General features: G+C 42.1%; 1 protein-coding gene across 2 annotated transcripts in view; it reads right to left on the reverse strand.

The window, feature by feature from the left end:
- Positions 1 to 15483, reverse strand: part of GGCX (gamma-glutamyl carboxylase) — a 103102-nt gene extending 87619 nt beyond the window's left edge. For both annotated transcript variants that reach the window (XR_003941974.1, XM_030201680.1), the window contains exons 1-2: positions 15305 to 15483; positions 11978 to 12199 (exon numbers count right to left, since the gene is read on the reverse strand). Coding sequence is in view for 1 of the 2 variants with exons in the window: in XM_030201680.1 (XP_030057540.1) it covers positions 11978 to 12199; positions 15305 to 15368 (286 nt within the window). In the remaining variant the exon portion in view is untranslated. The remainder of the gene's footprint in view (positions 1 to 11977; positions 12200 to 15304) is intronic.
- Positions 15484 to 26193: the final 10710 nt, after the last annotated feature.

Here is a 26193-nt window from a genome sequence, read left to right on the forward strand (position 1 = left end):
GAGCTTTGTAATTACATCTATCAGCGTCAAATCCGGCGCTACAAAAATATTTTTATTTTTGTAGAGCTGGTGTGTACCCGGCGGTAGTCGGGCAGTGCTGCCGTGCTTCACAACCATGTCCTGAAAAAAAGAAAGACATGTTGTTTTTTTATTTTTTGTTACATTTGTACCCCGCGCTTTCCCACTCATGGCAGGCTCAATGCGGCTTACATGGGGCAATGGAGGGTTGTGACTTGCCCAGAGTCACAAGGAGCTGCCTGTGTTTTACCCACTGCGTTAAAAGGGGGCCTCAGCATGCGTCAAAAACACTTTTGCTGCAGCTTCGTAAAAGGGGCCCTAAATTTTTTGCTCTGGATTTAAAGTACTGGTAAATATAAATTTAGATTCAGAACAAAGATATGTATATCTAAGTATAAGATAAATTTACCATAATTACAATTTTTTTTTAAGCCCTTAAGGAATTTTGTCCTGTCCTTCCATGTAGACCTGTTTTACTCTGACACTGAGGATTTCCTTGCACGAACAGCTCATTTCAGGTCTTGCCACAACATTTCAATAGAGTTTAGTTGACTGACTTGGCCAATCAAAAACATAAAATCTAATATAACTCGCTTTGAACTGCTATTGGAAAATAAATGAGGTAAATCCAAATCCCTTTCCTTCTTCAGCTATTCTCTAGTAAATTAATTTGAAAGTTGAAGGTCATCATTTTGCTCCATGGCCCTCTTTTGACTCAGCTTCTGCTCACAAACAGATAAACCTGATGTTTGTCTCTAGAATGTTCCAATACTAAGCCCAACAGTAGGCATTACTGGTCCTCATGAGTAAAGTAGGCCTCTCTCACTATAGCTGAAGCGAGGATTTGTGCATCAGCCATTAGGGAAAAATGTGAATTATGATAATAGCAGGATCCACAGTTCTCTATAAAGAACAGTGCTGCCTACCTCAAGTTCACCGAAGAGCATCTGGCCCCCAACCTTACTAGAATAATGTTCTCTAGACAGATGAGTCAAAAATTAAAATTTTCAGACACAAAATAAAAACCATTTGTTTGATCAAAAACAAACATTGCCTTTCTAAGTAAGAACCCAATCCCAACTCCCAAGCATGGTGGTATCATTATTTGGAGCTGCTTTGCTGCAAAGGACGTTTATCAGTTTGCCATCATTAGTCAAACCATGGCAACACGTACCTGGTGAGCAACGCAAGCTGTTCTCTGCTGTTCCTCAAGTTTCTTCTATAACGGCAATTTCCTACTATTTCCTTATTTCTACAATGCCGAACATGAAGAGGGAGGAAGTAGCAAGGTCCATTCTCCCGCCAGTGCTTACTTCCTCTCCTGTTCAACAGAGAATGAAGTGCTATGCAACCGTGGCTACAGCCACCAGAACTGGGGTTGACTGCTCCACTTTGTGGTGGACTGAAGGAGAAACTGCTCAACAGGAATATGAGGTTACTATCTCCCTCGGAGCCCAGTCAACTGCCGTTTCTGGCGTCTGTGGCAGCATCACCAGAGGAGTTGCAAGTGCAGTTGGATATGAAATGGCAGACCTCGGGTGATGAGCCACCTGAAACTCGCCAAGGAGTTGTCAGCAGAGGTGAACGAGAAGTTTCTCTAGCACCCACATCGATGTCCTTAGAGTCCATATAGAAAGTAATTCAAGATTTGACTGCTACCATTAAGAAGTCTTCAGAAGAGGTAACTTCCTTGGTAACAAAAGTTGATTGTTTAGGTACAGTGGTAGGGGATATAAAGAGGGACACCTCTAGCCATTTCCAGCAAATCCAGGGCAATATTAAATCTCTATAAGACTTTCAAAATGTTGCTGTCAATGATAAGCTATTTCTTCATAGAAAAAAAATTGAGCAAATGGAGAATTTTAACTGGAGGCTAAACCTTAGGGTTTTGAATTTTCTTCGAATCACTGGGATACTGCCTGTGGATGTGTTTTAAAAAATACCTTACAGAAGTCTTACACTTTTCCTCTGAGCTTATTCCCCCATTAAATAAAGTGTTTATGTTAATGTCCCTTTAAGGAATTCCCAGGGTCAGGTAGTATCCAAGCATAATCAAGAACAGGTGGACCTGAATAATATCTTGGATATCTTGGGGAAAAATCCTTATCAGAGTCAACTCAGATCCACTTTGGTGGTCTCATTTGTCTTTGAACAGGATTTAAATAATGTGATGAGATTTTATTTCTGTAATTCACAGACTATTTCATAGGCATAAAATATAGATGTATCCTTATGTAACAAAACCTACACAAGAGCGTAGAAAGGCTTTTCTCGCCTTCAGACAAGAAATGCTTAATCTTGGAGCAACTTTTAAATTGGCATATCCCTGCAAATGTTTGGTACGGTCTGGGGGGGGGAGGGGTCCAAATACATTTTCCCCCACAACTGAAGGCTTTTCTGGACCTTAAGATGGTTATTTAAGATACTGACTGGTTAATGATATAGAAGCTGTAGAGGGTGTTAAGCCTTATTGCATTAGTAAATGTTTCCTATTTTGGGGATATCCTCCTATTTTTAGGTCTCACTTCTCCCGCTCTTTAGTGGTCTAAGGAAGACTAAAATTCTTTTCTTTTGGAGTAGATTGTATTTCCTCCTTAAAAAAATTTTTTTTAATTATTCACCTGCTTTTGCTGTAACAAGTGGATACTTGCGTGTTTTTGTTTGAAATTGCATAAATACTTTTTTTTTAAACATGAATTCTGCTATCAGAAAATTCTAGAGGAAAATGTCAGGCCATCCATTCATACTGTTAAAGCTGAGCTGAAATTTGTCACATTGTAAGACAAGAAGCCTAAACTTTCAAGTAAATTTACCACAGAATAGCTAAGATACTGTGTTTTACATAAGCACAGATGCATTGCCATACTGGAACAGACTGAAGGTCCATCAAGCCCAGTATACTGCTTCCAACAGTAACCAATCCAGGTCACAAATACTGGGCAAGATCCCAAGAGAGTACAACAGATTTTATGGTGCTTAAGCAGTTGATTTTCCCATGTCCATCTTAATAATGACTTACTGACTTTTAAGAACTTGACCAAATCTTTATTAAACCTTGTTAAGTTACCACATTCCAGAGTTTAAATACACGTTGTGAAGAAATAAAAATCAAGATTTCCTAGGTTGCCAAATTAGAGTGTACCCAGATGCCTCAAGGGCGACACAGAGAAAAAGACAGGAATTTCTTAAATTAAGGCCGAAGGTATTACAGCTTGGTGCACTTTTTTGGCTGAATTTCCCATGCAAGTGCGTAATAAAATTGAATTCAATAAAGTATGTGTTTTTTGAGGCAAAGCAATTAAATACCTTCATAGAGGCTAAGTTGCAAGATTCCTCGTTACCACTTCCAATAACTGTGACAACTTCAACCCCATGATTTATTTAGGAATCCTGATTGCTCTCACCAGCCACTTTGTTCTTAATTAGAAATTGTATTTCTGATTTATTAATTTCTTTTTCCTTAAACTAGTAGGGGCTCCCACCGTATTGTGGACTAAAGATGATAATTTAGTTTATAGTATTTGCCTGTATTGTTTTTCATTTATAATTGTAAAAGGAACTATTATAAACATCTTTTCTGTATTCAAGATATATGCTTGATGTAAAAATTAAAGCTTCAATAAATTAAAAAAAAAAAAAAAGAACTTAACAAGGTTTAATAAAGATTTGGTCAAGTTACCACATTCCAGAGTTTAAATACACGTTGTGAAGAAATATTTTCTACAATTTGTTTTAAATTTATTACTTAGTAGCTTCATTGCGTGACTCCTGATCCTTGCATCTTTAGAATGAGTAAACAAGTAATTCACATCTACCCGTTCTACACTACTCAGGATTTTATAGGCCTCTATCATATCTCCCCTCAGCTGTCTTCTCCAAGCTGAAGAGCACTACCCTATGAGAAAAAGCTAAAGAGGCCATCCCATCCCCTTTATCATTCTAGTTGTTCTTCTCTGCACCTTTTCTAATTCCACTATATCTTTTTTTTTCTAGATGTGGTGACCAAAATTGAACATAATATTCTAGATGTGGTCAAGTTAATGTCCAGACCTAAACCCTACTGAAATATTGTGATAATACCTGAAGCAAGTTATTCAGGAAGCCAAAATTACTCATGGGCAATATGACGAATGGATCAAAATTCCAGAAAACATTTAGTTGAGGTTATCAATGCTTAAGGTGGTGCCAGCAGTCTCTAAATGAAGAGCTGACATACCACAGATACCTCAAAATTTCAGTGTGGTTTACAAAAAAAAAATTTTTTTAAAAATCCAGCCCCTCGACAAGCCCCAATAGCCTATCAAATCAGTTAACCATATATTTTCTAAACACATAGGTTTGTAACATTTTATGAAAAATGCCATAACTTCTCCAAGTCCTTATTTCTGCCGGTAACAAATTCCACTATTTTGTTGCTAAACATGCAAAACAAGCCGCATGCAGACTTACAAACAATCTTCTTACAAGAAGAATAATGCAGTATCAAAAAATCCCCATCAACAACAGAAATGTTAGGTACTGGTAAATTAAACATACCTTGCAAGTAAGTTAGTGACATACCATACATTAACACACAAAGTTCATAAGTAGAGCGGGCTTCAGTTGGCAGCCAGTGCAATTTAACATAATTGGTGTAACTCGCTCATATATGGGATATACCATAAATCAACTAAGATGCCATATTTTGAGCTGATTCCATTTTAAGTAGCATTTCTGTTGTACTACCCATATAAACAATATTACAGTAATCAATATATGACAAAATCAGCGATAGAACAACCATTCTAAACATCTCCAAAGAGAAATAAACTTGAATTCTTCGAAATTTTCACAGTTAAAAAATCTCAGGCGCCCTTTTAAACAGTGGTGGTAAGCCCAACGCGGGCTTACTGCTCGCTCTTTCGGGACTACTGCCAGCCCAATGCTGCCGCCAGTGGAGGTCCCACTCCAAGCGCATGTCATTTCTGGGGGAAAAAGAAAACCCCTGGAAATTCTCTTACCACATGGCCATGAGGCATATTTTCAAAGCACTTAGCCTTCCAAAGTTCCATAGAAACCTATGGAACTTTGGAAGGCTAAGTGCTTTGAAAATATGCCTCCATGTGTGCCTGGGGGGTTTTTACCCGCTGCGGTAAAAAGCCACAAGGAGGAGCATTAATGGGCAAAGTGGAATTTCCCTCACCTTCTCACAAACTACTCCCCTCTCCTGTTTACATTCTGCCGGTCTGGTCAGGAAAGAGCAGCATTACAGCTGATAAGTGTGGACAGAATGTGCTTCTTAAAAGTTTCATGCAATACGAGTGTCTCTCTGCTACTACACTCTTACCATCAGGTTCTTCCATTTTCACATCTCTGCCTTGAACAATCTCCTACAATGGTGACTATGAAGCGTATTTTCAAAGTTAGTATGGAACTTTGTAAGTCTAAGTGCTTTGAAAATGAGCCCCTATATGTCCTAGTTAGGCATTTAGCTTGGCTATTAACCAAGCTTTCCAGAGAAGTGTTAAAGGGTGCAGAGGAAGGATGACCCTGTGGCCACAGATTCCTATACCATTGCTTGTGTCATAGTGGGGGAAAAGCTGTCCGTGTTTGTTCAAAAGGCCTCTTCCTCTCTTCTCTATCATTTGGCAAGGAGACTTCACAAAGACCATGGCCTACTTGTAGTTTTGACCCTCCACCCACTTTGACTCTCGATAGTTGTGGTGTTAGAGGCAATGGCACTAGGTGGCACCTGTTAACCTTTAACCTTCAATCATTTACATGGACAAATTACTCAATTAAAGTTAGACAAGGAATCCGTTAAACTAGTCCAACAAAAAAGGTATTGCTTTATTATTTTTTTTTTGTTTATTGATCTTTTTTTACATGATACTCTGGCAATTCTGAAGCACATTTAATGTTGTAAATTTTATTTTTAATTATTTTTTTTAAAGTAGTCTGCTACTCTGTGTTTGTAAGAATTGTGTTCTTTTTTGGTAAGTAAAAAGAACCCCAAGAATTAGAACAGAAAGTGAGACAAATGCTAAGATGTCAACTGAAGAGAAAGAAGAAAGGCAGGAAAAAAAATCAAAGGTGGAAGACTAGAAGACAGGCCTATTAAAGATCTTGAAAAACTGGATCTACAAACAAGAAAAATTCCTCTATGCTGAAAAGGTCATTCATAAGAACCAGTGCATGTCAAGACTGTACATTCCCCTAGCCAAAGGAGGAATGAGCCTCACAGAAATAGATTATATCTATACAGCTACAAGCACAGGCCCTCCAGGCTTACATAACTGCATCATAAGATCCAAATAATGCAAAATGTATTTAAATATGAAGAAAATAATGCCCAGAATCCATCTCCATTGCTAAACTTTGACAAACATTCCGATGAAGAGTGAGAATCCACCACACATATGGAAGGAAGTAACAGAATTTGCAAAAGAGAAAGAAACGCTTCAAAGAAGTAGATCAACAAATTAAGAAAAATAAGGGGCACATAAAAAGCACAGTGAGAAATACAAAATATTATTCCAAGAACTATTCGTTGATCAAAACTGGACACATGAATGGTTAAGGAGAAGTGAGCTGAAATTTAAGGATGAGCGATTAATAGCTGCAGCCCAGGATAGTAGATTACAGATGAGATGGTTCGGTGCTAATACAGAAAAAAAGTGGTAAAAACATACATCTGTAGATTCTATAGGAAACAGCAGGAAACAAACTTTTGATGGCAGAAAATTTATATACAAAAAGGCAAAATAAGGTAGGTCTCATCTATTGGAAACTTTGTAAATATTACAACATTGCTGTATTGGTAAAGTACTGGGATTGTGGCCCAAAGACTCTGTACCCATTCAGACAGCCACCAGACTGTTCTCAATTCTGTCTCCCATGCAAGAGATCAGCAAATTATGTCAAAGGAGACAGATTCTGTGGTCCTGGCTGTGGCATTGTGAGAAACTAGGCGCCCTAAGAAATTCAGAGCAGATTAAAACGTCAAAGAAACTTTAAAATACACAGAAAACTCTTAGAGGCAGATGCAGCAACCAAACGTAAAAAAATCTAAATCGTTAAAGTCCCTAACGATTTTAAAATAACGAAAAATGCACCAAAAAAAAAAGTCACACATGCTGAGATCGGTATTGAAACGTACAATGTACCAAAGAATCACAATACACATCGTTAATCGGCCCCCAAATCATGCGCAGAGCAGCCAAGCGTTATGTTAGCTGCTCTGCGCATGCCACAAACAGTCAAAACACAGTCAAATCACAAGCACATGGCTCCCAAATCAAATCAAAACAAAAATAAAAAGGGTCGGGAGGGGGCAAGGGCGCTCATCAGGAGCGTCCTGTACGGACGGCCTTGCCCCCCCCCCCCCCGCTGCTCACCACTTTCCGCCGCTCCCCCCCACCCCGAAAAAGCAAAATGCTAGCTGCCCCGGTCCCCCTCCCTTCCTCACTACTCTCTCACCTCAGCTCCGCCTCCCGACATCCTCCGTCCTATGCCCCGCCCCCTTTTGGGGTCGTCGCCGCCATTCCCCTCTTCCATCGGGCCCCCCTCCCTCTTACCGGGCCCGTGCAGCGCCTCTCTCCTCTGTCCGAAGGCGCTGCACGGGCAAGAAGACAGCTGATGCCTGCCTTCGCCCAGCTTCGATGGCGCGTCTTTCTCCTGCTGGGCCCGCCCCTGTCTGACGTCAGTAACCTACGTAGGTTACTGACGTCAGACAGGGGCGGGCCCAGCAGGAGAAAGACGCGCCATCGAAGCTGTGCGAAGGCAGGCATCAGCTGTCTTCTTGCCCGTGCAGCGCCTTCGGACAGAGGAGAGAGGCGCTGCACGGGCCCGGTAAGAGGGAGGGGGGCCCGATGGAAGAGGGGAATGGCGGCGACGACCCCAAAAGGGAGCGGGGCACAGGACGGAGGATGTCGGGAGGCGGAGCTGAGGTGAGAGAGTAGTGAGGAAGGGAGGGCGGCAGGGGCTGCTCGAATTTTGCTTTTTCGGGGTGGGGGGAGCGGCGGAAAGTGGCGAGCAGCGGGGGGGGGGGGGGGCAAGGCCGTCCGTACAGGACGCTCCTGATGAGCGCCCTTGCCCCCTCCCGATCCTTTTTTTATTTTTATTTATTTTTGTTTTTCTGACGTCCTTTGGACCAATCACAGCGCTTTTAGCTCTGCTAATGCGCTGGGATTGGCTCAAAGTTTGTTTATTTTTTCTCTTAATGATCTTTCCTGCCACAGAGCTGACCTAACAAGTGGTCCAGACCTCTCGTTAGTTTTCCTGCCTTTTTCCTGCGTAAAGGCAATCGGAAAAGGTTAGTGCATGTCGTTTCAATGGGGTTTTCACACTAATTGCTCATCTCCATTCCGTTAGCTGCTGGCTTCCTCGGTAAAAGCCCTTTGATGCATGCAACGGATCAAATTTTCCTCGTTGGAGAGTCATTAAAGGCTCATTTAGCTTTAGTGCATCTGCCTCTTAGTAAGGAAGAGAGCTCTGGATTTCCTTTGGTATATAGGAGATAAGTGAGCAGTAATCATTGTAGCCCTTTGATTCAGCAGTGAGACATTTACTTAGCAATGCCTTAACTGTGGTTAAACTGCAAGATCTTGTAAAGCAGGGACTGTCTTATACGTGTCTATATAGTGCTGCATATACCTGGTGGCACTTCAGAAGTGAATAGCAGTAGTAGGCATGCCAAAATTTGGATTTTAGATTTTAAATTAGATAATTTAAACCCAGGGAATGATGACATTGGAAATGCATGCCACAACACAGCACGTGAACATAGTTTGTATGGGATACATTTCCTTCCTATTTAACCCCTAAACCAGACCTCTCTTCCCTCCTACCCCATCCACCTCTTTTATCTTTCTTGAAGTAGCCCAGAAGCCTGAGCCTGTCAGCAGCAGGTTGCATGGGGACTGGCCCATCACACAATGGTTCCGCCTCCTTTATGAAAGCCAAGTGGGGGCAGGGCCACTGGAGGGCCTGTAAGTACAGACTTGGTAGAGGAAGGAGGTTTTGTCCTCCGAAAACTAATCAAAAAATTTATTATGTTAGTCTAATAAAAAGGTCACTATTTTCTTTTTATTGGTTTCATTTCTATGCATGAATCTTTAAAAACAAACAAAAAAAGGAATGGTACAGTAGACGCAATAAAGTAATTCTATACATGAAAGAAGAACAAGACCTAAAAGCCACAAGGATGCTTGGGTGCACAGGGAGAGGAATGGCTAGCAGGAAAAAGGATATGTGTATGAGGCTCTTGCAAGACCTCATTAGAATTCTGAGACCAACCTTCCAAAAGATATAAATAGAATAGAGTTGGTTCATAGGGTGACCACTAAAATGGTCAGGGGTTTTCATAATAAAAGCATATAGGGACAGAATTATAGATTTCAATTGGAAGACAGACAAGAGATAGGAGATACAATATTGATATTTAAACGTATCTGTGGTATAAATACCCAGGAAGCGGGCTTCACCCAACAGAAATTAGCTCTGAAAGAGAGAAGCATAGAATTAAAATGAAAGGGGATACTAAAGAGTAATCAAAGGAAATATTCCTTTACAGAAAAAGGTGGTAGATGCATGGAATGGCACCGCAGTGGAAGTGGTGGAGACAAGAACTGTATATGAATTTAAGAAAGCATGGAGTAAGCAGAGAATTTTCTAAGGGATAGGAAAGAAGTGTAATTAGTTGGTATGAATGGGCAGAGTGGATAGGCCTTATGGTCTTTATCTGCCATCATTTTCTGTGTTTCTATATAAAGCAGACTAACATAGCAACCATACTACATTATTCATAATTTAAATTGGGCAGCTAATGCACTTCCCAAGATTGTCCAATTTGTAGTTACACCTTTTTTCTGTATTAACACCAACTTTAAGGATAAGACACAGAACTTCCTAACGCTCCACAAATCTTCCTTTTATAAGAAAGGCGCCACATGGCTCTTCATCATCCTGGTGTAATGTTAGTGCTCCCTGGAGCTACAACCACCGCTGCTCTTAGGACGCTATTTAAAAGGTTCAATTTTAAATTTTCAAATGCTTAGACGGTATCTCTTTGGGGGGGGGGGGGGGGAAACCCACACACAAACAAAAAAACCCTGAAATATTGAGATTCAAAAAGTCCCAGGACGCCATGGAGCCCAAAATGTGGTGTCTGGTGTCTGCTGGCCCAAGGGGAACAAAAAGGGAGGTTGGAGTGAGGGAAAGGAGATGGAGAATGTGGCCAAACAATGGCCAAAAAAACAAAAAAAAAAGTCAATTTGCAAAGATACAGGGAACTCATTCTCTCTCTCCCGGCCCTTATATCTTTTTTTAGTTTTAAACATTTTTTATTGAACAATCAAATATTACAAACAGATTTTATATCACTTGTTCATTTTCTTTTGTTCCCCCCTCCACGAGTACCCACCCTCCCCAACCCTCTTATGTTTCAACTGTTTTATTGACATCACAAACTTTAATACAACTCGTTAGATGCAATATTACATATCATAAAACACCAACAGTATCTGAACATCAAAGCTCTGGAGCGATGCCAAACTTTTATTGGTAGTCACCTCACTCAACCCCTCCAGCCCCCCTCCCAGCGCCTCCCTCCCCCATACTTCTATGCATTTACGGAGGCGTGTTGGTGGTTCACAAATCAGACGGATTCATGTGTCCAGTCTCTTGCCTCCACATGTCTGGAGTACCCCCCTTCTCCACATCGTCCATTCTCCAGCAAATTGAATGGTCCCTTAAACTAAGGGTACCAAGATCTATGTAAAGCTGCATTGCGACAATGATTTTGTACAGAATCCTATTCTCACTATTACTCAATAACCTCCATTCCCTCCACCCGCCTCCCTAGACCTACCCCCAAACTACCCCCCTCCCCCCTCTTCCCACCTTCCTTATATCTTTTTTTAAACTGTTGAAATATTCAGGGGGAAAAAAAATTCCAGACCCTAAATGTCTATTGCATTTTCAAAGATAAATTTTTAGGGAATAATTCTATCAAGTGGCTCCCAAATATTGATGTGGCAAAACGGTGCACTTAGTGCAAATTCTATAATGGCATTAAGGCGCATCTTAACAGTTATACAATAGTAACGCAAAGCCACTATGGAGAAATGAAAATCAGGCACAAAAGCTTAAGCCAGGTCAACAATGTGCACATCTGATACTCGTCTATAAGCTGTGCACGGCCAGGACACCCCCCCCCACCCCCACCCACTGCTACAGCCCATTTGCTGTTGCATGCCAATTTTATATAACACCACCTTGCACAGATCGTATTCTATAAACCTTGGCATACAAATGGTACCTTTTTTGTGTATAAGTAGAACAAACCTGCTGAATCTAGATGGTTACAACACTGCTCTGTGAGCAGATACAAACATTCAATTTTCAATATGTTCAACAACGAAATTTCCCACCCTCCTTACTGTACCAGATGATCAGGCGTCCACATAGTTGTACCACACGTTGAACCTTGGCTTCCAAAAGGGGCAGGGGCCCATCCATGAGCAGTCCACAGCACCAACTGGGAAGCTACAAGGCTGCTTTTTTTTTTCGGGCTCTCTTCTGAAACATGGTATTGTGAAATAAACAAACACACCCTACAGCTAGTTAACTGGATTCAAGATTCCTTCTCACAACAGGATGACAGGTTTTGAGCAAGGGAAGAGACACTGTCACAATCACAGAAATGCCTGTGGTCATTACTCTAGAATCTCTTCTTCCATAGCAATTCCACATCAAGTCAGGAAGAGACTCCCTATGCACTGGGGGCTCAGGTTGAAGGAAAACAAAATCTTTAGTGAAAATTGCCTCCCTACTGTATTCAAAAAAGGTTCACATGACTTTCCTAAAATCTTCCTCTAGTGCAACTGGAAATTACTTATAATTACCATCCATTTTGCTTCTTTCTCTACCTCTTAATTTCTTGGGGGTTTTTTCCCAGAAGCCTCCAACCTATACTTACCAAAGAGGAACCGAAAGACACCCAGGGATGCTGGATCAGTGGGCCTGTTCAACAAGCAAACAAATCTGTTCCAGCTGGAAAAATCAGACAACTCAAACCCAAAAATCCTCTTCATCCAGCTGCAGGTTGCCATTCTGGGTTTCAGAACCTCCTTCTTTGGAACCTTGGCACCATCTTTGCCTTTCCTTCGCTGAACAGATTGGGATTCTGCCAACAAAGCAGCTGTAAAAATCAAAAGGCAAAACTTACTGAAGTGTTGAGTCAGTGTCACACCTCCCAATCACCCCATATATAAAAGTACAAGTACTGAGGAACCTCCTTGTGATGGAAAGAGCAGGTTGCAGCTGCTTCCCTTGCTCCTTCCAACAGTCAGATGGCAATACAGGAAGTGAGGATGAGGCTGAGTGGTAGTCTAGCAGCAGCTTCCATGACAGACAGGGCCAGTACAAGGATTTTATTTTTGGGGATTTATTAACCACCTTTATATAAAAGATTCAACAAAGGCAGTATATAGCAGTTAAGTGCCATAGGTAAACATTCAGCTTTACATCCCTAACCCCAACTGACCTTTAGGTCCCTGCCTCCTCCCCACCCCCCCCCCCCCCCCCACACACAAACACAATAATCACAAATCACTATATCTCCCAGAATAATTTGGGTAAAAGCACTTGCTGTTGGTTCTTTGAGTTTGTGTGGTTGTCAGGATGTATTATTTTGCTTTCACTGCAGCTGCTCTTTGGTGCTCTCTGGAAGCTGCTGTCCTGCTCAACCACCTAGTTTTGCCCAATGGTTGGGCCAGCCCTGTGCCAGACACGAAACCTGAATCTCCTGCAAAGCACAAGCCCCCCCCCCCCTTAATATTCAGTCATCGTCAGTGAGCGTTTTTTCAAATGCCTACTTATTATGTCCAGCACAAGCATAATGCTTGTTCAAAATTTCAAGTCCGTATCTTTGTTTGCATGGAAGTTGTTGCGGTCTGAATATTGGTCCAAATATGTTCCGAAGAGTCGCGACCAATTTTGATGCACACTTTGAGTCAACTTGTTTGACTGGATTTTGCATCCATAATGTTAAAATGTATTTCATCGGAATTAGCATCAAAAACTGTACAGGATTTTAATTTTTTAGCCATTCTTATAAATGTGTTTGGATTTTATTAAACCCCAAAAATGGCATTTTGGTAAATGTCGCGCGCTCATGGACTGACAACCTTTCAGAAAAGGGGGTCTAGATCTGCAACTATTGCAGTTAGAGACCTCAAATATTGGGAAACTTCGTTTAACACCTGACTCGCGCAACAGATAAAATCTGAACAAAATTGGAGACATGATGGTGGGAAGGCTTAGACCACTTAGCATGGAATGAATGACCCTGGTGTGAAAATTACCACAGACATCAAAGCTGACACCTGCTTATGTTCCATGCCAGTGAGCCCCTTAAAAAAAAAAATACTGGCAGCCACAGATGCGCAAGAGTAGAGGCACAGCACATTCCCATTCTCCTCCCAAATCCCTGAAAGCCTTGCTATTGATAAAGTCTATGCGTCCATATACACATACTAATGCACAACAGTGCTACTAAATTGTAAATGAACCTACAGACAGGAACAGGCACTCTACCTCTAGAGAAACATGCCGAAAAGCTGGAATGTGAATACAAATAGGTCAGTTGTGGTTTTGAAATACAAAAAGAACTTTGAACTATAACATACTCTCTCAGTCCCCTTTCCTTCATGCCACATGATGCAACTCAAATATCTCTTTCAAACTGAAAAATCACTTCCTGAGAAAAAAATTGTGCAACCAAGGAACACAGATTCCCTATCAGGGATGCTGAAACACGCAGGATGAGGGAGAAGGGTTGGAGAAGTCTAGCAACTTCACAGAAGTGCACTGAAATGGAAACTACATATATATTTTTTAAATATTCCACTAAAACAAACAAACCTGAGTTTGTTAGGCAAACAGAACCATTTATGAGAGAATTACTAAGAGAATACAGACTGTTCATACACAGTAACAATGTAATCACTTCAAAGGAACCAGCTCAAAAATTTGTTTTAATTACCGTTTCCCCGAAAATAAGACATCCCCTGAAAATAAGACCTAGTACAGGTTTTGCTGAATTGCTAAATATAAGGCCTCCCCCGAAAGTAAGACCTAAATCCAAATTGTATCTTCCGCCTCCCACCCCCTGGCTGAGCCCGCCCTCAACTCCCTGACATATTACCTTTCAGCCCCCGTAGATTAACTCCTGGACCCCTCTCCCGACGACCCTCTCCCCCCCCCCCCCCCGCTGTTCTCCGAGTCTGACGTCCTGCACGTACAACGTGCAGGACGTCAGCATGCAACAGAAGAACGAAGACTTTTTTCACTGTCTGCAGGACGACGAGGACGTCGGCTGGCGGGGATTGGGGTCCCCCACCAGCAAAACCGAAGGTAGGCGACGGCGGGGGAGGGTTTGCGGGGTGGGGGGGGTCGAGAGGGCGGGAGGTTGTCAAAAGTGGCGGCGGGTCGGTAATGGGGGCGTTGGCAATTCTTCTTCATGAAAAAATAAGACATCCCCTGAAAATAAGACCTAGCGCATCTTTGGGAGCAAAAATTAATATAAGACACTGTCTTATTTTCGGGGAAACAGTGGGAGGCTTGAAGGTGATGATGAGAAAATCTCTTGGTTCCTACAGCAAGCACCACTACTACTACTTAACATTTCTATAGCACAATCATATCTTTTTTTTTTCACTTGATAGTACTTTAATACAGTTTAATCGCTGCTTTTCATTTAAAAACAATTTGGGGAGAATCAAGTTTCACAGAAAACAAATTTATTCTGTATTTTAAAATCTATTACTGACACAAAGAAATTAAAATATACATATTCACGTTTTCATGCAAGCCAATAACTTTGTTACCAGCAATAGCAACAAAAAAAAAAAAAAACATTTGCAAAACAGTAACACACACTTCAGCTTATGGAGATAGACCCTAGTGGTCTAGTAGACCCACTCAAACCGCTAGTATAATTCCCAAACCACATAAGTGAATATTTTACACGTCAAAGACTTCAAGTTCTGTGCAAACACAATGCAAAAATAGTCAACTTTAAAATAAGTTCACTGAAGGCTTTTTAGGCTGTACCAGAAATAAGCATGTCTGAAATCATACAACATGTAGTGATTATAACCTCAGGAAAACTGGGTTTTCACTTGTGCCACATCATCTGTGGTTTGCTCTGCAGCATGGGGCGGGGTAGCTAGGAAAAGCGCAAGGGGAGCCACTGCCCCCCCCCCCCCCCAAACAGATTTGAATTAAAAAAACCATCGCCTACCTGTCCTGCTGCTGTGCCCACTCCCTTCACAGATCTCCCTTTTCCTCCCCTCTCTCCCAATCATCTTCTTATAGCATTTCAGTTTCAGCAGGAGAAGAGCAGCGGGGTATCAGCTGTAAAAACAAAGTGAAAACATGCAGCATTCCCCCTGCACGCGCCGCTACTGCCTATTGCTCTGCCGGTCACGCCCCCTCTGATGCAAACCAACTTCCGGGGTCTGAAGGGGAGCGTGGCCGGTAGCAGGATAAGGAGGTTTGATTGAGTACACGAACGGCATACCGTCAAAAAAGTTGAAGCTAGTTACGTTAATCTTTGTTTCCCCATCCCCGCGCAGCCGTCGTTCTGCATACACTCAAAACAAAGCAAACAAACCTATGAACTGCTGCATCCAGGCTGTGTTCTTTGTTGGTAGCATTCTTATTTAATCTCACTTATATTTTCAAACATGCCAGCTTGTGCAGTATACGGATGTACACAGAGGAAGTATAATAACACAATAACTTTTCAAAGATAGACTAGTCATTTGTTATAAATCGTAATCAGTGTGTCATTGGTTGAAACCAGAGATCTTACCTTTTGCTGAACTTTGCATCATAGGGAGACAAATACTAATTGAAAGAAGTGCGTTTTCAGCATCGCACTGAATAATGTGTATGATTTTTCCAATCATATAGATTGTGGGAATTAATTCCATAGAGCAGGGAGAGAAAGTAGAAGGATGAAGAGAATTCCCATCTAACCATAGTAGGGGATGGGAAAAAACAATCTATTATCAATGAGTGATCAGAGAGTTTGTGTTGGAGTATAAGGAATGATTAGAGCCGCCAAGTAGGAAGGAGTCAAGGTATATAAAGCCTAATGTGACAAAATTAACACCTTGAATTTAATTCTGTATTTAACTGGAAACCAATGTAAATGCTGAAGTACAGGGGAAACCCTGTAGTACCTGGAGGCCCAACAGATGATTCAACCTGCAATATTCTGAACAGTCTGTAATCTTTTTAAGTTTGCTTTGGTGATACCAGCATAGGCCATATTGCAGTAATCATAATGTGTTTTGATAAAGGCATATGATAGGCAACAAAGAGATTCTTGATCAATCATGATGCAGAAAGAAAAAAATCAGGCTGCCTTTTTTCCAAGCTAAAGAGCCCTAACCTCTTTAGCCTTTCCTCATATGGGAGTAGTTCCATCCCCTTATTTTATTTTATTTGCAGCACTTGATATCCTGCAAGTGATCCCTGAGGTGACTATGTAGTTTACAATTTCTATTACATGTACTTTGTACTGATCCTAATGGGCACACAATCTATATTGTACCTAGGGCAATGGAGGGCTAAGTGACTTGCCCAGGGTCACACAGAGCTGCAGAGGGAATTGAGCCTGGTTCCCCAGGATCTCAACCCACTGTTGAACATCAGGTAGCAGTGGGAACTGAACCCAGTTCTGCAACCCACTGCACTAACCATTGCAGTGCATGCAAATCTCTCTCATTAATATTCATTGTGGGTATTCTGAAAACCTGACTGGCTAGGATGCCTCCAGGGCCAGGTTTGGGAACCACAGCATTAGAGCTGTCCTGCACTCATTTTGGTCACTATTCTTTGAACCTTTTCTAATTTCACTATATCTTTTTTGAGATACAGTGACCAGAATTGAACATAATACTCAAGGTATAAGGTTGCACCATGGAGCGATACAGAGGAATTATAATATTCTTGGTCTTACTTGCATCCCTTTCTTAATAATTCCTAGCATCCTGTTTGCTTTTTTGGTTGCCACCACACACTGCACAAAAGATTTTGGCATATTGTCTACAATTACACCTAGGTCCTTTCCTTCAGTGCTGACTCCTAAGGTGGACCCTAGCATCAGGTAACTATGATTGGTTTATTCGTGGATAAGACTGTAACAAATAGCCTTCGAAAACCTCTTAAACCAAATGCTGACTGTACATAGGAATTTATGGAGTTTGGATTTACTGCCTGTCGCAGAATTTAGTAAAGTTTTGCATAAATTACAAACTCCTTGGTGTGGCGAGCGTTCCTTGTGAGAGAGAGAGAGAGAGCAAAGAGTTTACTCTTTATCTGGCCCCAGCCTACACCCAAGCTCGAATGCATTCCTATGGGCATCTCTAACGTGTAGCACGCGCTAAAAACATGAGTGTGCCTGATTAAAAGATACCCTGAATGAGGTGTGGAGAGTGAGTTGTGAGAGCAAAGAAGAATTGGTGGTGGTAATCACTCCTCTCTCTTTTGTGGCCCTTGTCAGTCGGAGAGAACTGAGCTGTTCCCTGAGACCTGGGTTACACAATAATTTACTTTTCAAAAACTTCCAGAATTGACAGAGTCTGAGCCCAAGCGTACTTATCAGAAAAGCAGATTGTTATCACTAATATAGTGTAATAATGACTATAAATTCTAATTTAGAAAAGAAAGAAAGAAAGAAAGAAAGAGGTATCCCTCCTCAAAAACTTTGTCTGGCTTCTGAGATAGGAAAGTCTTTACATGAGTGAAATATGCTTAAAGTTATTATACTGCACAAACAAAATTCCTTTCAGAAATTCATCCAGTAGAGAAACAGAGAGGAGATCAGCAATGCATTTCTTGCTCTGTAGCATCCCCATGTGTCCAGAATGACTAATAGGCCAGATGGTTTCTCTCATTGTATGGGATCAATATAAAAATGCAGCTTTTAAAAGATGTATTGAAACTGCATTTCAATACCTTCTTTCACCTTTTCCTTGGGAATTTCTGGTAGCAGGGCTAGTCAATTACAAACACTTAACAAAGACAAAAGAGAGATATATAGCTTCCTCTGCCCTCCCAGCTAACAAAAGCTTGACTAAGGTGGGTACCTGAATACTCCATCCAGACATCTCCGAAAACCAAAGACCCAAGAGACAGAAAGTCTGGCAACCCCATTGAAAACAAAGAACTCAGAGGAAAAGCATAAACAAAACATTTGCCTGTCATCAGAGGTATACCTGCCCCTCCCATCAACTATCAGACAAATGGACGCCAGGACATCTGCAGATCATGTGAACAGACTACTACTACTACTACTACTATTTAGCATTTCTATAGCGCTACAAGGCGTACGCAGCGCTGCACAAACATAGAAGAAAGACAGTCCCTGCTCAAAGAGCTTACAATCTAATACAATAACCATAATGCCTTGCAAGTTATCCAGTGCAAACCAGGAAGCAGGTGCTGGGACTCTGTGATCATATCCTCCTGCAGCTTGCAAGATATAAAAGCAAAAGCTGTTTCCCCAAGATTCAGATTCTCTCTTCAGCTGCAAGCAACTCAGATCCACTCACTGCAGAAGCCCTGCTCCTGTCCTGACCATGTGCTCATCAATCAGCTGGACCACAGCATGCTTGTAACAAGGACTGTAAGCTAACCTACCTGTTACTTTGTTCTATTTTATGCACAAATTCTCTGTTCTACGATCCTTTTAAAAACCTACCTCTCGTGTGAAATTGTATTTTAAAATAAACCTTTCCTGAAGCAAAAAGTATAGAGTCTTTGTGCTCTGAGTACATGCTTTCAAATCTTGCAGTACAGAATACTGCATTTCAGAGATATATACTTAATTTATTTAATTTATTGCAGTTATCAAGTTTGGTGATTGGTGGAGAAATTGATATCCTAAAACTTATAAATACAGCACTTGCTCTTAAATTATAAACAGTAGCGAGTGCTCTAGAGCTCTTTCCCCCAAAATAAATAATTTCTTGTAACAGTAGGCACATAAAATAAAAGAGGATATTTTCCTACAAATTAAAAAACCTGAAGGACAAATCTGAAGAAGTCCAAAAGAGGAGATATGGAGGCATATTTTCAAAGCACTTTGGGAGGCTAAGTTCCATAGGTTTCTATGGAACTTTGGGAGGCTAAGTACTTTGAAAATGAGCTTGATGGTAACCTTAAGTGAGGGCAGAGGCAGGAAGAGCAAGGAAAGGGCCTGGTTCAGGCCTTTGTTGCGGAGCTCTGGCGCATACGCAATTCACATTTGGAGCTCCGGGTAGGCCGCATTTGAAGCCGGGGCCTTGATTTTTGGTCTGCCTGGCAGAGTTTGGGGTCTTTCTGGACCCCGAAGAAGCCCAGACGCAGCCTGAAGAGGACATGGGGGAACCAGGTAACAGGTCTCCTGGCCTATGTTTTAAATTATTTTAAAATGGGGTCTTCTGGGTTTGTGGTGCTGCGGGCTTCAGGGTTGAAATGTTTAAATTATTTTTGTCCCTCAGGGGATCCAGGCATTTGGGTTAGGATGATGATAATATTTTGTTATTATTATTATTTAAATTGGTTTTGTAGCTATTTTGGGCAGGTTTTTGGACTTTCGGGTGCACCAAATCAAACAGTTCTCTAGTGTAGGACCAGTATACAGAATAGGGTCTAGTAATTAGGAATTTAATGAACCTTTTCTTTCATGTAGTTAGAAGGCCACAAAGTCTATGAAATTAAACAGCAGCTTAAACAACTAATCCTGAGACTTGAGGTATTTAAGATGTTATTTTATTGAGTTTTAAAGTTAGGGAGATAGCATCCTTGAGGCTATGACCTGGAAAGGACATCATGTCACTGGACTCGCTGCAGACGCTGCTGAGCCCCACCGTCCAGCCAAGCAAGTAGAAGTCACCTCTGCAGAGCTAAGTGAACACAGGGATTCTTGCTTGGCCACTGAAAAGGGGAATGGAAATTGTTGTTATTCTTTCATGTGACTGGTCCTTCAACAAAAAAAATCCTGTAATTTAGCTTTAATTCTTCCACTTAATCCTCTTCCACTTAATCCAAGATTCTGTGAATGAGGCTCTGCTCAGGATTGGGGTGAGACGCCAGGGTAGGCCATCACTACAAACACCTTTTTCCACTGAGTCTAATCCTGCTTGAAGACAGAGCAGTTACATCAGGAAAGAGCTCAAGGATTGGTGTGCACCACTATCAAGGTACTGCAATTACTAGGGTTTGTCATAAACTATCTTAAGTCTCAATTAATTCCATCCAGGGCCAGCTCAGCCAATGGACCAGGTGAGGCTCTGGTCCAGGGCCCATGATATCACCCGGCCCATATGTTTCAACAGCATTAGCTCTTCTTATCAACGCTGACAATCGCAAAGAGGTGTGGGTGCCACCGGGTGGGCAAGGGCAGTCACCAGTGTGTTCTTCTCTCTCCCCCCAGTGTCCAACTTTTCTCTTCTCCTCTCCCCCCTGCGTCTGACTCTTCTCTTCCACTTCCTCCTCCTTGGCTCCGCCTTTAGGTACATATAATGCTGCTGGACTGGTTGTTTCTTGCAAGGCAGACTGGGATTGGATGACCAACATTAAATCCCAGCCTGCTTTGTAAGGAGAAGCGGGGATGCTGAAGCATCTAAACTGCTTCAGCGTCTACCGCTCTCTCTTTTTCTTCAGAGGAGTTTGGACTGGAATTCGCCAGTGCTGCCTGCTCACCTCTACACTGACCCTCCCCTGCCTGAACCACGCATCCCGGCACCTGCAACATACTGTCAATGATGAGCAGGGGCAGCAACCTGCCCCCATCTGGTGCACGGCTGCCTTTTCTTTCTTCTCATCAGGGTCATGGTGACCCATCTCCTTGGTGATGGCAGAGAAAGTGTCCAGGTCTTCAACAAGCTTGAAGCTTCGGGGTACCGGAGGCAGGTGAGAACTGCGAGTGGGAGGGCTCACAGCAGATATGTGTTTGAGGATTGAAACAGTTAATGGGATGGGTACAGGCTTAACAAATGGGTAAAGGCAGGCGCATCCCCAAATTTGACCGCCCCTATCGGACTGACCGTTCACTTGTCTCTTAGATTGTAAGCTCTTTGAGCAGGGACCGTCCCTCTGTGTTAAATTGTACAGCACTGCATAACCCTAGTAGCGCTTTAGAAATGTTAAGTAGTAGTAGTAGTAGGGTCCGGAGCGTCCTTGGCAACAACCTTTAGTTTATTTATTTATTTGTAACATTTGCATCCCACATTTTCCCACCCATTAGAAGGCTCAATGTGGCTTACATAATAACTGGCGTTATGTCAATAAGAGATACATTTTCTAACTTTAAGCAGTGGTTGTCAGTGTGTTAGTGAGATGGTCCTCAGGCGCCAACTCTTGTGTGCCTCAGTACGGATCACCTTTCTAACAACTTAACTCGTCACCTTGTTCTGTGCTTGCAGTCTCTTCAAATACATGGATACATTCCAAGAATTTCAGCAATGCTCAGGATATATTATGTACAATAAAAGCCTTCAGGATTATACTGAAAGCTTTCAAGAACTTTGTTTCAGAGCTGCCAGCTTTCAGGGGATTAAGGTTACATGTACTCAGACATGCTGACAAGTCCAGACTCCTATAAAATAGACAATGTGTGTGCTGGAAGTTTGGATGGTATGGTAATCAGCCCAAATCTATTGTACAGGTTGGCAAAAAGAGTACAATTAGAAATGTTCGCTTAGTGTAATATAGAGATTTTTTTTTAAGCATAACATTCTGCTTCCCAATATTTTTTTGTGGCTATGACTCCATAATTGTGGCCAAATAAAATTGTGTGACCCCCCTCCCCCAGAAGTGCAGAATAATGATGCATTTATGGAGAGCCCACCTAGGTCATGACCCCAAATGCAGATTTTGTGACCCCATTTGGGTCATATCTCCAGACTGGCCCCAATGTAGCGGGTGGGGCAGGGGTGGGAGGTAGGGCATGGGGGAGCAAAAACAAAAGTTGGTCTGGGATGCCACAACCTCTTGAGCTGGTCCTGAGCCCATCAACTCAATTAGAATTCATAGGAACTCTGCTAGACACAACTTGCCAGACACAACTCTGGCAAAGATCTTCCTTCCACAGGAAAGGATCAGCACTATGGGTTATGTAGTAGACAAAATTCAAAAGAGTAATCAGACATTAGCATGAGGAACATTGAAGATGTTGGTCCACTTGGCCTTCACAATACATGTAACTCTTGAGAAAACAATTCAGGCCACTCAGAGACTCTAAGATTTCATCCATATCACCAGCCCTCTCCAGCATTCAACCCTGATCATGCAAGCTCAGGAGATTCTGTTGCATCCCAGTAGCAAACCCTTACCCTCACAGCTTGGATGTTGAGAGTAACTTTGGCTTCTCTAAATCTGCCTGACAAGTGTATCACAAGTGATGCTGGGTTCCAGGACAAACTCCACTATAAAATCTTATTGTTTTAAATGGAAAAGGTTTGCCATCTAGTGTGACACAAAGTCCTAGATCCTTATTCTGTCCCACACAGAAACTGCTTTTACATGTATCTAGATAAGGTTTGGAAACCAACTCTATTAGGGTATACCTTAGTAAAATTGGTACATATCACCATTAGGTAGAAGGGAAAGGGAAATGGGACTTGATATATCGCCTTTCTGTGGTATTTTGCAACTACATTCAAAGCGGTTTACATATATACAGGTACTTATTTTGTACCTGGGGCAATGGAGGGTTAAGTGACTTGCCCACAGTCACAAGGAGCTGCAGTGGGAAGTTACCTATCCCCATGAAGCCTTGCTTGAAGTCTCCCAACAAGCCTCCCACAGTGTCATGGGACCTCAATGTAACTCTTTTCAAAACACTAGACACCTGTGGTCTAACGTATTGACTTGGACAATCTTGTTTTTGGTGGTGGTGGCCTCATCATACAGAGTAAGTGAGCTCCAGGCTCTAGTGATTGATCCACCTTACACTTAGTTTTACAACAATAGGGCAGTTCTACACACCCATCCAAAGTTCCTTCCCAAAGTAGTGTTGGACTTTCACCTTAGTCAATCTTCTGCCAAGATTTTCCCCTTGCCTCATGCCACAAATGTGAAAGCACCTTGTGCAATCTGGACTGCAAATAAGTCTTAATCTTCTATTTGTAATTAACTAAAGCCCTTAAGTTCTTGTAACTCCATTACCAAATGCACTCTGTCAATTTGGCTAGCAGAGTACATTTCCTTCACTTATTTCTGGGTAGGCTTGATTCTTAAGGGTCATATCAAGGCTCAGTGTCAAAGCTATGGCTGTGTCAGTAACCTACTTGAGATCAGTCTCCATACATGAATTTTTCAAAGCTGCAACACGGACTTCTATCCATTCATTCACATCTCACTACTTTCTGAAAAAGGGCTCCCGCCACAACAGTAAATTTGGCCAGTCCATCCTCCAGAATCTTTTTTTGGGATTAGAATTCCACTCCATTCCCCATAGGCCTTTTTTTGTTACTTTAAATTTGTATATTGTATTTTTACAAATGTGCAACAACTATAATCGAGCATCACAATTTTGCGCAAGCATAAAACTACTACTACTATTACTATTTAGCATTTCTATAGCGCTACAAGGCATACGCAGCGCTGCACAAACATAGAAGAAAGACAGTCCCTGCTCAAAGAGCTTACAATCTAACAGACAAAAAATAAATAAAGTAAGCAAATCAAATCAATTAATGTGAACGGGAAGGAAGAGAGGAATGTAGGTGGAGGCGAGTGGTTACAAGTGGTTACGAGTCAAAAACAATGTTAAAGAGGTGGGCTTTCAGTCTAGATTTAAAGGTGGCCAAGGATGGGGCAAGATGTAGGGGCTCAGGAAGTTTATTCCAGGCGTAGGGTGCAGCGAGACAGAAGGCGCGAAGTCTGGAGTTGGCAGTAGTGGAGAAGGGAACAGATAAGAAGGATTTGTCCATGGAGCGGAGTGCACAAGAAGGGGTGTAGGGAAGGACGAGTGTGGAGAGATACTGGGGAGCAGCAGAGTGAGTACATTTATAGGTTAGTAGAAGAAGTTTGAACAGGATGCGAAAACGGATAGGGAGCCAGTGAAGGGTCTTGAGGAGAGGGGTAGTATGAGTAAAGCAACCCTGGCGGAAGACGAGACGGGCAGCAGAGTTTTGAACCGACTGGAGAGGGGAGAGGCGACTAAGTGGGAGGCCAGCAAGAAGCAGATTGCAGTAGTCTAAACGAGAGGTGACAAGGGTGTGGATGAGGGTTTTGGTAGAGTGCTCGGAAAGAAAGGGACGGATTTTACGGATGTTGTAAAGAAAGAAACGACAGGTCTTGGCAATCTGCTGGATATGAGCAGAGAAGGAGAGAGAAGAGTCAAAGATGACCCCAAGGTTTCGAGCTGAGGAGACAGGGAGAATGAGAGAGCCATCAACAGAAATAGAAAATGGGGGGAGTGGGGAGGTGGGTTTGGGGGGAAAAATGAGAAGCTCGGTTTTGGTCATGTTTAATTTCAGGTGGCGTTGAGACATCCAGACAGCAATGTCAGACAAGCACGCTGAAACTTTGGTTTGGATGCAAGGTGAGATATCAGGGGTAGAAAGGTAGATTTGGGAGTCATCAGCATAGAGATGGTAGGAAAAGCCATGGGATGAGATTAATGAACCAAGGGAAGAAGTGTAGATAGAAAAGAGGAGGGGACCAAGAACAGAACCCTGAGGTACGCCGACAGGCAGAGGGATAGAAGTAGAAGAGGATCCACCAGAGTGAACACTAAAGGTGCGGAGGGAGAGGTAGGAAGAGAACCAGGAAAGGACAGAGCCCTGGAATCCAAGTGAGGACAGGGTATCGAGAAGTATGCTGTGATCGACAGTGTCAAAAGCAGCGGAAAGATCAAGAAGAATGAGGATGGAATATTGACCTCTGGATTTAGCCAGTAATAGGTCATTGGAGACTTTAGTAAGTGCAGTTTCGGTTGAGTGGAGAGGGCGAAAACCAGATTGTAGTGGGTCAAGAATAGCATGTGAGGAGAGAAAATCAAGGCAGCGGCGGTGAACAGCACGCTCAAGTAATTTGGAGAGAAAAGGGAGGAGGGAGATGGGTCGGTAATTAGAGGGACAAGTAGGGTCGAGTGAAGGCTTCTTAAGGAGAGGTGTGACCACAGCATGTTTAAAGACAGCAGGGACAGTCGCAGTGGAAAGTGAGAGGTTGAAAATATGACAGATAAAAGGAATAAGAGCAGGAGAGATGGCATTAAGAAGGTGGGTGGGAATGGGATCAGAGGAACAGGTGGTCAATTTTGAGGAAGAAAGGAGAAGTGTAGTTTCCTCAATAGTAACTTCAGGAAAGGAGGAAAGGGAATGAGGGGAAGGAGAGAGAGGGGAACGGACTAGTGGAGGGAGAGGTGGTGAGGTAGAGAAAGCAAGGTTTATCTTTTGAACCTTGTTGTGAAAGAATTCAGCAAGGGTCTGAGGAGATAATGAAGGGGGAGTTGGGGGAGGGGGCACCTTGAGGAGAGAGTTCAATGTGGTGAAGAGAAGTCGAGGATTAGAGCCAAGAGAGTTGATCCATGCAAACTGTACAACCAATATCCTCTCTCCCACTCTCCCAATCCACGCAACTGTCACAACTGTAGATATACCTGGACATTCCTCAACTGAGCAGTGAAATTATCTTGCTTATAATTACATAAAGCTGTCAAATTTTCCATTATCATAACATATTGCAACCTCCTCCTCTACATACTCACAGAAAGATTTTTACAATATTTCCAATCTTGCACTATTGTACACCAAGCTGACAGCAGGCAATTATTATTATTATTTTCTTGTTATTTTAGCTGTCTAAACGTAAAGCAGCTAATGTGATTGTGCAACAGCAGAGCTTGCTTCAGGAGTTACAACAGGTCTATTTGCAAAGATAAGCACAGATAGGGATCAAAGGAACCATACTTTTTTCCTTAAACTTTATAATACATTTACTTGGAAACTTTAGGGGGGAAAAAAGCACCCATTTGCAAAATGATAGGATGATACAACAAGAACTGCTTCTCCCACTTCTGGGTATCTTTAGAAACATCTGGAAAGATTCTAAAAGGAGTATTCATAAAAAATCTCCTCACAATGTTTAAAATATAGAAGTAACCAGTCTCTATCCAGCACCAGGACC

The sequence above is a fragment of the Microcaecilia unicolor genome, chromosome 4, assembly GCF_901765095.1.
Source record: "Microcaecilia unicolor chromosome 4, aMicUni1.1, whole genome shotgun sequence".
NCBI classification, from domain to species: Eukaryota; Metazoa; Chordata; class Amphibia; order Gymnophiona; family Siphonopidae; genus Microcaecilia; species Microcaecilia unicolor.